This window comes from Myzus persicae, unplaced genomic scaffold (assembly GCF_001856785.1).
Source record: "Myzus persicae strain clone G006 unplaced genomic scaffold, MPER_G0061.0, whole genome shotgun sequence".
Taxonomy (NCBI): Eukaryota; Metazoa; Arthropoda; class Insecta; order Hemiptera; family Aphididae; genus Myzus; species Myzus persicae.
The window spans coordinates 116475-132971 of NW_019104142.1; the positions used below are offsets into that span (position 1 = coordinate 116475).

Sequence of the window (16497 nt, forward strand, 5' to 3'; positions counted from 1 at the left end):
AGAACACCGCTAGATAAAATGTTTATACTTTCTCAGATCAAATTCTTATATTTGATAATCTGGTATCAGTGGTATCCGAACAATTTAATGAGAATTTAAAAAAATATAGGAGTGGACAATGTCCCCCCGCCACTTTGTTTTTGGGATAGAGCTTTAAGTTTTTGTGCACAAACGTCGGGACTTGGTGCACATTTTTGCAGAAATGCACAGACGTTTGGCGTTGTCAGAAGTTCAAATTTTGAAAGAGGGGGTTGGGCCATTGAAATGGACCTAAGTAACAAATATTGTATAGTTACCTAAAATAATTATACATTTAAAATCACTCAAAATGCCAAATTAGGGCCCTATTGCATATCAAATGGTATAGAGGTTTTAATCGTTTGTTAAAAGTTGGCTCATAGATTGTTTTTTCATTTGTGTACAAAAAATATTTTTATGCATGTTGTGTACATTAATATTTTTGACTATTGTACATTACCATGCCCTTAAAATGCAGAGTTAACTAACATAAGACAATAGTTTTTAAATTAATAGTCTTCTTTTTTTTATTAGGTACATCTGGTCAATCTAAAATTAGTGGTGTACACAACAATATACATTTAAAAAAAAGTAGGTAAGTAGATGTCACTCTGCTGTACATTAGGTGTCCAGGAGGTCACTGTAATGGGTGGTTTTAAATTTGAATTCAATGATATCATATCATTGTATATTATGAAAAACGATTCTGAGCGGAGACGGTTTGTCAGTCTAAGTCGTCTTGGATATTTTATATTGTTATTACTTATTATTACTATGGTAGCTGGTAAGTTCAATTAGTATTATTCTTAAATTATCAGTGATGCTGGAAAAATATTAAATATAAGTATGTAAAATGAGGCTGTTTTGGAACCGAATTACAACAAAATGATAAACGTTATTATTTGTGTTAATATGCAATCTTATCCAAATTTGAACTTTAAATGTTTGTAAAGAAGAACTATATTTATATATTTTTTAGATTTTTTAGTTACTGAAAAACCAGTTTAAATGGAACATTGTTTTAAATTTTCAATTCTTAGCTAGGTTTTTTGATAAAGGTAGACAAACTTGTAAGGAATCTTGTATTACATTTTTAAAATCTTAGGTATAAATAGAAAAAAGCGGGTAAGTGGATGTCGCTCTGCTGTACATTATAGGTGTCTTATAAGAGGTCGCTGTAATGGATGGTATTAAATTTGAATTCATTGATATAAAATCATTGTATATGAAAAAAGATTCTGAGCGGAGACGGTGTGTCAGTTAAATATAATATATTATTATAATATTGTTATTACTTATTATTTATTGTTTTAGGTTGTAAAATAATTTCGATAGTTACTTCTCATTGGAATCCCTAATTCCCTATACACGACTATTCATAATTATTTATAGATAATTATTGCAGTAAAAAAATATTTGAGTTTAAGTGGGTAAGTACTATATGTATATATACCTATACTAACCTAACCTATGTATATGTAGAAACAATAAACATTTTTCACTCAAGACATTGTAATAAATAAATAAACATACACACCTACTAATCTTATATAAAATCATTGAATAGTATTATTATACCTAGCGTCAATAAAATCATAATATTCTAATCATATCACCAAATGACTGTAATATACTAATATAATATTGTAGGTCCTTTATATTAAAATAGTAGAGTTTCAATATACATATTAATATATCAACAGTACGTAGATAGGTGCTTTATTCTTCTGCTGTTTACAGTCGACTATTATATATTCTTTAATGGACTGGTCGATTCGATCGTGTCATAACCGGCTAGAGTAGGTGTAACATCGCGATTCTTAATCCACTATAATACATTCTATCAGCTATACACATTACATAGCTAAATAGTGATCAGCGTTTAAAAATTGGTATGCTGTCTAATAGAATTATATTATAAAGGATGTTGACCCGTCAGGAATTTAAAATTTTAGTAGAACAACATGTTTAACGTTCACACACAATTAATATTAATATTGTGAGTATTTAAAATAAACATCACGGTATAAGTACCTATTCATTAATAACATTGCATTGTAGGACTGTGGGTATCTATTTAAATTTGTATTCAGACAAGTACACTATAATATATTTTAGTGATGTAACATATTTTTGTATCAAAAATGATGGGTAAATTATAGATATTATACCTAGTTTAATAAATAATAATACCATCACCGCCATGACTCGTGAGTTTAAGACTAAATATATGGTATGGCGTCTTAATCTTGCAGTGCATGCCGGTAAATTTTGAACGAAACGCACTACGTCATTAAATCAGATGAAAAATAAAATTAATTTTAAGATTTACATAAAAACGTTTTATTTAATGTCTGGAACGGGATGGATAAAAAAAATTACATACCAATTGACTTAAGTATTAACATTATATTCATTTACCACTGCGGAATGACTACAATTTTGTATCTTATGGTATTTCAAAATGATACCTGCTATGGTGGGGGTATTTGCGAGCGTCAGGACGTAGAACAAGTGACCTGCCGAACTGAGTATCATTCGAATTCGAATTTAATCTCATGTCTGTTCCGGTTCTGGATACTAGTGACTAGTGCTACATTTTTTTGCAGATGAACAAATCCAAGGAGTGTGCTGCAATATAACATCATACATTTTTGTCAGGTAACATTTATTTTTATTTTACTCTTTATTATAATGTTAATAACCAAAAGTCAATTATGCATTTGAGTGTTTATACTAAACGATCGAAACACAACTAGATTATTCAGGAATATTAAGCATAAAAGTATATAATAAATATGCAATTTTATTTTGTTAATTTGTCATTTTTTTTAAATGTAATTTCAACATTTTTAATTCTTTAACAGTATTTAGTTGGTTTTTTTAACCAAATTTATAATAATGCATATTTTAGCTGTATTTATAATTTTCATTTGTTTTTGTTTATTACTCCAAATCCAAATTATAATTCGATAACAAAGTTATTTATGTATATTGTTTACATCTAATTTGCCATAGGTTTGTTTTATAGACACTGATTTAAAATATTACTCTTATGAGTAGGAAATAAATATATAATGATTACAATGTTAAATCCTGTTAGTGTTGAACATTTAAAATGTTTAAACGCATATTCTGTTAATACTCTTACATTTCAACGAATGAAATACAGTCACCAATGCTTTGAAGTTAAAATAAAACAATACGTCTTACGTAATAGTAAATTATATATTGCTATATTATTAGTTACCTATAAATATTATAAAGTTCAAATATATTATTACATTGAATAATATCTTATATAATATTAAAACATTCAATGTGTATTATTACATCGCTTTGATATTTCGATATCTAAAGCAAAAAAGGAGTAAAATTAGAGCATATTATAATTCATATACATGGCATATGCTGAACAAATTTCTATAGATATAAATGGTACAATATACAAATACTCATATATAAATACATAATTAAATCTAATATTCAAATAGTATTGAGTAATAATAAATACCTTTAACTATACCTAACCATTAATAATTTATTATAAACATAATGTATTTATTTATATAAATAATTGTATATGAATAAGCATAATAATCATTCCAATAATGGTTTATATCACCATAGGTATGTAAGTAATCTGAAAGGTTGAAATTCTTTTTAATATTCTGCAATGAAGAATTAGTTAATAGCTTAATATCAAAGCTATTTAAATACTTGTAAGATATAATATACCTATAGTTTATTATAATATATATTAGTTATTAATTATTAATACAATTCAAATTCAAATATTATTAATATTATTGGTGTACTTAATGTGGTATAATTTTTTTGTGTGCGTATATAGAAGTTGTTTTTATTAGTAAAAAATAAATAAAATATGTAGTTATCTAACCTATATGTGAATGACATCGATGCATCCCAAATGTATCCAATAAACAAATGTACAAGTTTACAGTTCTAAAATGCAAATTTTTATACTTCGCAAAATGTTTAGAATTCCAAATTGTACATTCCCCTGTATTTTTTGTTGAATTTTTGCCATTTGCCAAATATATATACTGTCGTCATAAAGTGGTGTATAGTTACTAACAGTAAATCTCAAAGAAACTGGTTTTTGGAATATTTGTGAACATTAATAATGTAAATAAGTAGGCCTCTATAAAATAGTACGTATTATTAAAGAGGTCAATACACCGACCAAGAAATATATGATTTTTAAAAGTTTTAGATCACTCTATACGATATATAGCTATGTACTACTGCACCAACGCGCCATGAACTTTCGGCATATTATTAATCTAACGGAATCGTATAATTTGATATAAATAGAAAACTATCCATTTCCTTAGTACAAATAATTCATGGCATCACGTATATAATATTATAATACTACACGATAGTCAGAGTGTTGTTCTTCAACTTGACACTGACGTGACATAATGAATACGGTGCTCAAATCTATATTATTATTTTAATAATTTTTCCGACGTCCGGGAAAGGTTAGGGTCCATTCACGCATATAGCTATCGTACTTACATGTCTACTATATAATACAATATGCAATAAATAATATCATGTCCCACGCACGTTTAAATATTTATATATATCACTGTTTCGTGTACCTAACCATGCATAAGAAAATTAAAACATTTGATATTTGTTTGTTGCTTAATGCGCTCGGATATTAGGTCGGACGTTATAACTATCTAGCAATATATTTATATGTCGGTACGTAATAACATAAGTGCAATAAAAGTGTGGGCAAACCTCGGAGTCGAGGACCTCTTCAGTCAACGACTGAGCTGTAAACCCAACTCTCGACACTATGTGTTATACGTACATACAATGTACGTTAAGAAGAAATAAAAAAATTGCAAAAATAATAATGTATAACGCGATTGTCCGTCTGGCGTCTGCGGTATAGGGGATAATATGGCTTAAACCTACCTATCTATATAGTTTGAACATAATTTTATTTATTTCTTTCAACTTTGTATCGCATTATCTATTACAGCGAGTATAATAATACTTTATACGAGTGTTACAATAGTTGAACCACCGCAGACGTCATTATATTATTTACCTATACTTGTATACTAACGGAGTGCGGCAAGAATGTACCTACATATTATATATTATATTAATCCTTCTTTTGGATCGTTTTACAACAGCGTAATAAAAATATTATAACTATAATTCTCATCCGTATAGATCATTGTACAGCTTGATGTTATTCGCACTGTGTATAGGTACAATGACTATAAACGTACGACAACAGAGACGCTATATTTATTTTTTATTTCATACCTAATGTGTTTTAAATTACATTCATTTACATATACGTCTCAACATATGCATTACGTACATATTCGCATACTGATTGTTTTAGAGATTGGTTCAACTCTACAAATGTATTTACATAAAAAAAAATATTTATACATATTATATGGTAGGTACATATTACTTACAAAATATTATTATATACTTTCATTTAAAAATGTAAACATATTGAATTTAGTCACACGTCAAATTATTTATACACATATCTTATGAATTTGATGAATGATTCAGACAACTCATTTTTAATGCAACATTAATACTATGGAAAATGGAAATACATATTATTATGACGATTAAACATGCATGTTACAAAGTATAATTTAAATTATAATTTATAAGAATTATACTTTTGTCTAGAGCTGTAATAATTCAACTATTTAAACTTCAAAGCCATAATATCATTAAATATTACAAAATAATAATGAAAAGAAAATCAATTTTTCAAATAAGAGTTTAGGTTTTTAGTGATAGCTTCAAATACCTACGCTATATTTTTCAACTCGATTATTTCCTTAGTTCTTTAATTTATTTAAAATCTACATTAAATGTAGGTATAAGTAGCCAGACCGTTATGTTAATATTAAAACCACATATTTCTTAGTGCTAGTAATAAAAATTTTACAATAAATGTCTCCACAACGATAAAAGCTCAAGCAAACGATAATTGAATTTCTCATCGTCAAACAACCATATATTATTATTAATGTATTTTTATAAATTTAAACATTGACAAATATCGTACGAAACCATTATATATATTATTATTATTATTATTATATGTCCTTATAGGTACAGATACTTTTTTTGCGATTTTTAAACGATGCACGTATATAAATATATAATACCTGTATACATGTATGTTATCTGCGCTAAATATAGATAAGTATAACCTAACCTATTTACCTATATATATATATATTATAACACTTGTACCTCTATATGCTGTATTATGTACGAACGTCGTTAAAAAATAATGTTCAAGACGGTTTTCATGCGGTCTGCTGCAACATGTACCTCAAACACCTCAAAGTTATAACTATTTTTATGTTAAAAAATGCCAGAGACACATGTATTGGCCATTATGATTCGAGAGAATGCGTCTGAATACAATATAATAACATATGTATGTCGACGCAAGGTCGACGAAAGCGCGAGCATTATTCTACTACAATACACATACGCGCATATACTTATATTATAAGTCTACATCGTTTTGTTCACGGCTCTTTTGTCGCATTTCGTTTATTTTCAAATTTCGGGAAAACTTTTACTTTTGCACGCTTTGCGCATACTGAACACCCAGGTAATGTGACGTGTGTATATATATGTACATTGTACGCATTACGATATAATATAGGTAGACTACCTACCCACTCGGCTCATACCTCTGTTACGCGATCGTTTTGCCATTGAAGCTCATCGCGTGTCCTTTTTATAGGCGGTGACCCGGTGAGCACGCTACCATTTGGTCTTCAGGCTCAGGCAACGAGCAACGTCTCATCCGTGTATAATACCTGCACAATATAAGACACGTCGAGAAATGGGCGATACGATGACCGGCCGCGACGTGACGGCGACATCACTGAAGGTAAGTGATTTTCGATTTCCTGTTATTTTTCTTTCTATTTTTTCCCCCCGACAGTCCAACGAGTTGTACGCCATCGACGTGTTCGCCTTTTTTCCCGGACGAACGTAATTATAATAATGTTTTTGATTCGGTGCACAAATTTTACTTCAAGATACATTATAACGTATAAACTCGAATAGTCGATGCATGATTACTGCGCAGTATTGTAGTGTGCGTGAGACATTAATTATTTCGTTCCGACGATTTTTTAACATTGACTTAAGTGACTCCACTGCAATCTATAAATGTATATTATAGATAGATATATACATATATAAATAAAAATATACAATGCTAAGACGTAATGTGTGTAATTCCAGAAATATATTAGATTATGCGATATGGGTAGGTATAGGAAACGATCTTAAATTGATTTTAATGGAACATTCCCAACAAAGTGGGTATAATATATTATAATATACCTACAATTACAGTATAAACGTTTATTATGCTAATGCATTATTATAATTGATTGTAAACAATTAAATTATTTTTGGAGGAAATGGTTCTTCGGACGATGGTTTTGTTCGTCATCACGATGGACGTATGTTGGGGATCGGATCCACCAAAATCGTACGGGCCGTCTCCGTCGAACGATAACTACCAAAATAATTACGAATCTGAGTTTCAAAGGCCGTTAGCTGTGTTCACGGAGAGACCAGTGAATGTGGCTAACTTTGTACTGATCCCAGTGGTGCAAGTCCCGTCCTCAGATCTAAGGATGATTTATCGGCCACAGATCGACAGCGTTTCAAAAACCGAACCAATAATAATGTGCAAATCATTGACAAAATCATTCGTAAGTATAAAATAGTTTTTTTTGTTACTATTGCTATTACTTTAACTATTCCTTATGTTCCAAAGGAATACAAATTAATAAAAACAGAACTATTTCATAAAAACCGTAATTTTAAAATCACACACCTACTGGCTACTATGAGTATTATATAGGTAATATAAATTTTGTAAGGACTAGAAAAGAATTGTACGTGCTGTAAATATTGTAATGATGATCATTTTTAATTTATCAACAATCAGCGATTTATGATTTATATATCTAATTAACTAGCTGTTAATGAAATACAATCTATAAGGCATCATTTATTATAACTTATAAGTCTACAATGTGTAAATCAAAGTATTATTATTTATTATGGAGATGTAAATTAATATATAGGTAGGTATAGCCTATAATTTATTGCAGTCATTATATTATATATTATATGCTCAGATATAATTTGGGCTTACTAGAAAATAGTTTATTGTACCAATATATTATATAATGTGTACTTTGTGGATTAACGGGGATCTATATTTCAGTTGGGTCACTTGAACTGGCAATGATATTTGGTAGTATATTTGGTAAATGTAGACTAAATGTGATACGAGCAAAAGTTTAAATATTTTAAAATAAATCTAAAAAAAAAATATATTAAAATACACTCTTTCGTCCTCAGCACATCCTAGTTCAATTTAGGTATATAACATTTAATTTATTCAGTAAGGACAAGTCGTTTTAAAAGTTTTAATGAAATTTCGTTCGTTTAAGCTTATGAAGCGTAAATAAGTAGTAGACAAAACGGCATGTACTTCAAATGGCGAAAAATTACGAAATTGTCGAGTAGGTACACTTAATAAATAGGTTATAAAACACTTTTACCTTACCATACTAGACCGCTACAAATCGAGTCTTTTGTCCATAAAACTTTTACAATAAAAAGTATTTCACGGAATTATTAGTCTAACTATTTAAAGAATAACAATTTCTTTGCACGTGATTTAACTAATTACCGTTTGTACTCTTGCGTCCTTAGATAACCGTTCAGCACTGTATTATTCGTCTACACATTTAATATTTGTTATTCTAAAAGATTAGGTGAAGTTATTTGATATTACTTTCTTAATTTTCAGTTGTAAATTTGATATCAAAAAACTACCTTTTTATCATTGATTTATGTGTATAAACTAAACATCTATACATCTGTATAATATATATTATATAATCAAACATATGTCCTAACTGTCTAGTCCGTGTAGAGCCTAAACTTTAATGGCTAGGGAATTTACATTTTGACTGTACCTTCGTACCACAACCACGTAGTAGTGAAGTGGTGTCTAAGAAAGGATTTTCCTAAACTCACATTTTAATGAGAAATTTCTCACAAGGATTATATTCAGATTCACGAAGGAAATCGATGTATATTTTTTTTTGAATGGTTGCCACTAAAGTTACATACAATTTGGTATTCTGATTAAATATCATTTCAACATATATTTGATAATTTGATAATTTTATTATTTGTCATTTTATTCTTTATTCGCAATCGCTTGGATTAAATCGATGACCACATTTTGATTATTTCTGCTAACTATTTGATAACCGTTAGGAAAAAAAGTTTCTTATTACTCTTCACTGATTTAAAATTAAATATTTTCTTTTTTTCTAATTTTCTAATTCTTGAAGTTAAACTTCTTTACGCAGGGTAGTGAGGAAAAAATAGCGAACGGACGGCCGTACGAACGCGAACACGGACATGTCGTTGTGCGCAGCCGCGGATTGTCGTAGCTGTATTTTGTAAACACTAAACGGCTATGGGTTTTTGGTTGGGTTATTAAACAAAGAATACTCAACAATAATATTAATGAGATAAATATTTAGATAAAAACGGAATGATCGTTCGGGATAATTTATAATATTGACTACTAAATCAGGCACAACAATCGATGCAATTTTTACGCGATATATAGATAATGTTCAGTCGCAAATGTACGTTTCGTATTTCAGTCGTCGTATGCCAATCATAACTACTATACCGATTGAGCAAAATGATAATCAATCATTAGCATAAAAAAAAATAAAAAAAATAAAAAAAAAATATATAAAAAATATAATTTACATTGCTTCTTTTCTTTCTTTATTATCCTCATTACTCCAGTCTATCCATGCCTTTCTTTCTTTTTCACTCACTCACGTGCACGTTTGAGTCTAGAGACTTGAAATTTTATACAGAGGTTCCTTAAGCAATATAGGGGTGCACTAAGAAAAGATTTTTCAAAATTCGACCTCTAAGGGGGTAAAAAAGTTTTTTTATATAGTTATATAATACACGGGCAACGCCGTGACAAGACAGCTAGTATATTATATAATATTTTGTATATTTGTATTTTCTTTGAAAATATAACGTAAACTACCTACGATTATTATTGTGGGTTCACCATCGATGGTGGAATAATTATAGATTTTAACTACCATAATATATCTATTATACGGCTGTCAAGTTTAGATTAAGTTATAATAATGAATACTGACGTAAGATAAAGCATTTAAATAATGAAACTGGAAAAATGCTTCGGGAACATAATTTAGCTAATATCTATTCAAAAATCATGATAGTTATTATATAGTTTGAGCTACACTATAATTTTCAATTATATATTTTTATAACCTTGAAAATATGTAATTTTATACTCTTTTAAGAGTTTATATACTTTTTATTCGTATCTGTGATTTCGATCTGAGAAATTATTATTATCATTTTTTTTAGTTGCCAAGTGGTTAGTACTATAAAATATGGTGTATAAAAATATCATAAATTCATAACAACTAAATTCTGTGATAAATTAATAATTATAATGGAAACAATGAAACATATTATACTATGGTACAAACAATGTATTACTTATATGTGTATTACTTCAAATCGGATTCTAGCCTACGTAACTACATGAATTCATAGAAATAGGAAGACTATTTAGATTATTCTAACTATCTTGTTTTCATATTTTGTTAGAAGAATTTAAAATGTGATCAAAATTATAAATTTGATTTATTTTGGATTTCATAATGAGACTCACGATACGACTCAACATCGATATAGGCACAAGTAGTTTGTATAATATTTAATTCTAAGGTTTAGGTTGAGATTTATTTCATCTATAGTATATAAGTGTAGGTATGCCGTTTACTACTATATAAAATGGTTACAACACAACAATACATGTGTTTGTATGATATTTGGAAAGTTCATTTAAAATATGAACTAGAACATGCATAAGCATAAACATAAAATAAGCTCATGAATTCATTCATTTTCCATTAGTAAGTTAATTTGTATTAATATAATATTTTATGTGCAGCATTACTACATTAGCTAGGGCTTTAATTTACCTCAAGGATTGTATTAAAATATATCGTACCTATTTAGGTATGTATTGGTATGTACCGTACCTACTATCCTAGTAATTACGAACTCTACACTTTTAACGAAAATTTACACATTTAAAATCTCTAAGTTCATCGAACTTATGAATTCAATTCAAAATAAATTCGAATCAAGCAAAATAATATTAATTTATAGTTTATTTCCGATCGTATTTCGAAAACTTTGAACGAATTAACGAGTAAATTTCACGTACACCTAAATGGTGTATATTTTAATATTATTTTGGTTGCAGGAAGCTACTCCTGCGGTGCAAGTGCAGTTGCAGCAACCATTTTATCTGTATGATGAACGGACGCTTATACCATTTCCAAAGTCAGTTACCATCTTGCACGGTGGTTACCGCATGTCAATCCCGGTCGGCATGGTCGTAGCACCGGTTCCAGTGGATCTCCTCCGAGCTGGCCCAGTGTTCGTCACCACCCTATATGCCATACCCGCGGGCTCCGTGCCAGCGCCATCGCCAGTCAGGTGAGATTGATATTGATAATTTAGATTTTCATAGATCTGGATAGAACGAAATTCTAAATCTGGACGATTTGGATTTTCTCGATAGTTTTTTCGTAAATAATTACAAACTATAACTAAACTAGTATCTATCGATCGTCCAAACTCATGAACAGTACCTAATATTATTTTAAATACTACACAGTTAAAAATTCCTTATTGGCGGAACCTACTAAAATAGATGACGATACGACATTATATTATAAGTCATAATGCTTATAACAGATAATTTATTTCATACAAACGAGGTACTTACCTATAAAAAAAGCCAAATAGTGTCTAACAAACTAAAATCGATTTTAGAAAATCAAAACCTAAACTAAATGTAATTATTTTGTAATTCTCTTCTTGGCCTGAGTGTGTACAGTTAGAATATTTTTAAAATTTTTTGAGTACATGTCCATCAAGCTATGCTTACAACATCCATATTTAGATCGGTTTGTTTGCATACACTACAATATAGGTTCGTTCCGTGGTCGCCTTATCCTCCGAATCCAACTGCGCTTCAGCCGTACTCACCACCGTCTCAGTACTCGGCACCGCCGCCGTCCCAGTACACGGCACCCCCGCCGTCACAGTATCCGGCTTCATCATCTCAGTATTCGGCAGCACAATCGCCGCCCACGCAGTACTCGCAATCGGCACCACCGTCGCCCACTTACTACCAACACTCGGGGGGCACTGACGGCGGTTATGTCGAAGAGTCCAACGAACCACCTGGCAAACTCTACTCGCAGTTGGCGGCGGCTTCGTTCCAAAACTCCAAAGAATCGCCACTGCTGCACCAACTCAGGGAGGAGTCGGAAAAGAACCGCCACAAGTACTCGCCGCCTTCGTACAACAATCATTATCAAACGGTCGACGTTGCATAGACATTAGACGAGTCATCGCCACTAGACTTGGGGGGAGGGGGGCCAGTTTATGGGTGCATGCTTTCCATGAGACAGTCGTGCTATTTTTTATTGTATCATTAATATTATTATTAACTAACGAAAACTATTTTTCTATCCCATATACATTATATATAGATTAAACTTTTATAACGAAAGACTATTATTCTTATAATATAATTTTTATAATTTTTATTATATTGAAAAAAAAAATTTATATTAAAAATAATATAATCATGTCTATACATTTTATAACTATATATTATATCTATAAATATTAAATACACTTTGATGTAGTACCTACCCAAAAAAAATAAAGAAATAATAGTTTAGAACCGTTAACTTTGTTAGGTATTAATGTATATTATTACTATTATTATTATTATAATATTAATTATTAGCCATTTTAGTTACTATGCACTAAATAATAGGAACTACCTACTTACTACGTTTTCGAAATGCATTAGGTGTAGTAAGTATTATACATTTATACTTTCAACTTGTAAACCAGTCCTCATACAATACTTACATTTTATATTATTTTTACAATAACTATTGTACTTACATAATACATTAAGCTTAAAATCTCAATGAAATATGGCCATTATTAAGAACTTCCAGTTTGATATATGATGAATTTGACTTATACATAGTTGCGTCTCAACCAATAATATTATAACAATGTTTATAATTTATTTTATGTTCAGAATTAAATAATTATATTATAATTCTTCAAAACCATTTTATTTTAATTTATAAAAATTGTTTATTAGGTATGTACTTACAACAAATTAGGTAGTTTTGTTTGAAGAATGTGCTGGAAAAAAATGGATTATAATCATGATGTACCCTTATTAGTTATTAAGTATCCCCAATTCACCTCCTTCCAACCCCATCTGTCATTTTGGCTCCCCGTCTCTAACTCCCCCCACCAACATTGCGGCTTCCACGGTTGACTGAGACTTCCCACCAACGCCAAACCCCTGACGAATGAGCGGATCATTGCAGCTCATTCCAGGCTCCACGCGCTCATGCGCGCACTTTAAACTACTATCAACATACCTTATCAATTATTAATGCGAGTGCTGATAAGCACTGTCTTGTCCAAAAACTGTTCGACGGATATCCGATATTAAAATTTACAATATTATATTATTATAAATTGTATTCACTAATTATTATTTTAATTATTATCTTTAATGTACATCACATAACATATACATAAATGTAATGCTGATGTTGATTTGTATGTATTCTGTTGTAATTATTTAATTTTTTTTTATATAGGTGTATTATAGATTAACTTATAAGAATTCTCGTATTAAATATTTCAATTTTAAAATCTTTGGTATAAAAAGGAAATATTTTTTGAATTTTTAACTCAAAATAATTGCAAAATTGTCTTGGTATTTACAAAATTTTAAATCTATTTTTTTTAATTTTCTCGCAAACAACTTACGAGGAGCCACCTATTATAAATTATTTTCAAGTTTTTTGACGGAGCGAAAAATTTTTCATCGACATTAGTTTAAAAATTAATAAATAATAATCGAATGTTTCATATGCTTGTAAATATAGTTTGACACAAGTCGAAATATTTTGAACATTTTATTTTGTATAGAAAATGTGAATATTAACATTCAGTGAAAATTGCATGTATCTACGATGTCTTTTTGTTGAGTTACATCAAAAACTAAAATCGATTTGGTTGAAAATCAGTTTTCCATAAAAATGCCCATTTTCCCTTAATTTTTATTGGTGTGGATCCTGCTGCTTTAAAAAACTGTTGTGAATTTTTTACTTTTGACCCCCAAATTACCATTTAGATTCACTTTCTTTCCAGAAAAGATGCTGTTGCAGAAAATCGAAACACGTTTACTGTCACAAAAACAAACACAAATCATTGTAAAATTAATACATTCACCTCTCAGCTCAGAAAAAAAACTCTCCTCAAGATTTTTTGATGAGTAATTGAGTCTAGATGCTTGTATGATGTGTTTTATACCTACAGCTCATCTAATTCATTGTTGAAATATATTATTATATTTTACCTCATCATTTAACTACCTATTGACATTACATTCATTTTGCTATAGTTATTAGCTATAAATTTACTTGGACACATAAATGAAATTATAATTAATTTGTATGTAATATGTACCTATGTGTTGTAGATTTTTAGTTAAGTTGGTAAAAACGAACTATCCAACCAGTCAAAATGTATTATAAATCTATTAATTTTGTACACATTTTGCATTACTCAAATACCTACACAGTGTCGTTTAGCTTTATACACGCGTACCTACAATTTACTGCTTTATGCATTTAATGGTTGAGTCTAATTTAATAAGTTATGCGATAGATATCCAAAATGTATTTGTTATTGTATCGGTCATATATCATTGACCTAAACCTTTATTGGTCTAATATATAATAGTATGAAGGTACATTAAAATTAAATTATCTGACGAACATAATACTAATGCATAATGTATTTGTAATGTGGTAAGTCAGGTGTTGCTTTAACAACAGTTAGTTATGTTTTCTCTTGATTGGTATTTGTTAAAGTGTTATATTATGTATGCCGTAGGTGTATATAAAAAAAAACAATGAGTTAATTATAGTACATTAAGACTTTCAAAAAATTCTCCATGTGTGTAGATACATTAAGAACTGGCTATTATAGATTGGGTACTAATATTAATCCCATAGAGTATAATGACTGATGAGACTTTTTTTGAAATAAGAAATATGTACACTACCTATTTATACACACATCTTACCTCTGAAAGAATAGTGACACAACTCAAAAAATACGATTTTCGAGATATTACCATTAAAATTTGCAGAATTTTATCCTTTATATTTTAGTATGATTGACATTTTTGATGTATATAATATTAAAGACCGTATAAACTCAAATGTCTTTATTTACCTAACCTCACAGATGTAAGTTTATTCTGGCCTGGCTAATGTTTTAAGGCGGATACACACTGGAGCATTTTGGAGTAATGTAACGCCGTAATGTAACGCTGTAATGTAACGCCGTAATGTAACTGTAATGCTCAAGTGCGTACGGTGTTACTGTATCATTCGTGCGTGCTCGGCTTGCTTGCGACGCCGTCGATCCACCCGAGTGTCGGTATTTTGACGAACATCACAGGAATGGTACACACTGGAGCATTTTGGTGTAATGTATCGGAGGGAAAAAATGAAAATAAAAACTAGTCAAGGAACTGGCACAGGTAATTATAATTTTAACCATTAAAAATATCGTTATTGTCGTTCATCTTGATTATTCAATATGTAATTTCGTTCGCTTAAGAAAGTAAGGCAGCTAAAAAAAAACTGTGATTGTATATTTTTAAATTTGTTGGTTTTATAACGATACACAATAACTTACTTACGTGGAATCTTGTCTTAAATGTTCAACTAAATAATTATTTGTAAATTTTGAATGATATAAATGTTGTCAAAATTTGAACTTTAAATGCTTATAAAAAAATAATTATGCTTATGTATTTTTAATATTTTTCAACTGCTATTGAAAGATTATTACTCAAATTTGTACAAATTTTAAATTTAAATTTTATACAAATTCATATCTCAAAAGTTTCACATGAGAATGATTATTTTAATTTTATTAATATAATATTATTATAATATTAGATACCAAATACCTATTGGCCAGGGGCGTGCCGAGGTGGTGGTTTTGGGGGTTCAAACCACCCCCAAATTGACTGGATTATTTTTTTCAACTTCGTGATATTTACAAAATAAAAAATAACATTATTAACATAATATTATGGGGAAATCCGATACTATAATAATTAATATAAAAATAATACAATATTTGACGATCTTTAGTTTTTATTCCCTTTAGTAC

At 29.4% G+C, this 16497-nt stretch overlaps 1 protein-coding gene across 1 annotated transcript; it reads left to right on the forward strand.

Annotated features, from left to right (window-relative positions):
* Positions 1 to 2547: 2547 nt before the first annotated feature.
* Positions 2548 to 12728, forward strand: LOC111039175 (extensin-2-like). The gene is made up of 5 exons (XM_022322521.1): positions 2548 to 2679; positions 6806 to 6955; positions 7494 to 7793; positions 11450 to 11685; positions 12185 to 12728. The coding sequence occupies exons 2-5, from the start codon at positions 6908 to 6910 to the stop codon at positions 12591 to 12593; spliced, it is 993 nt and encodes a 330-aa protein (XP_022178213.1). The 5' UTR covers positions 2548 to 2679; positions 6806 to 6907; the 3' UTR covers positions 12594 to 12728.
* Positions 12729 to 16497: the final 3769 nt, after the last annotated feature.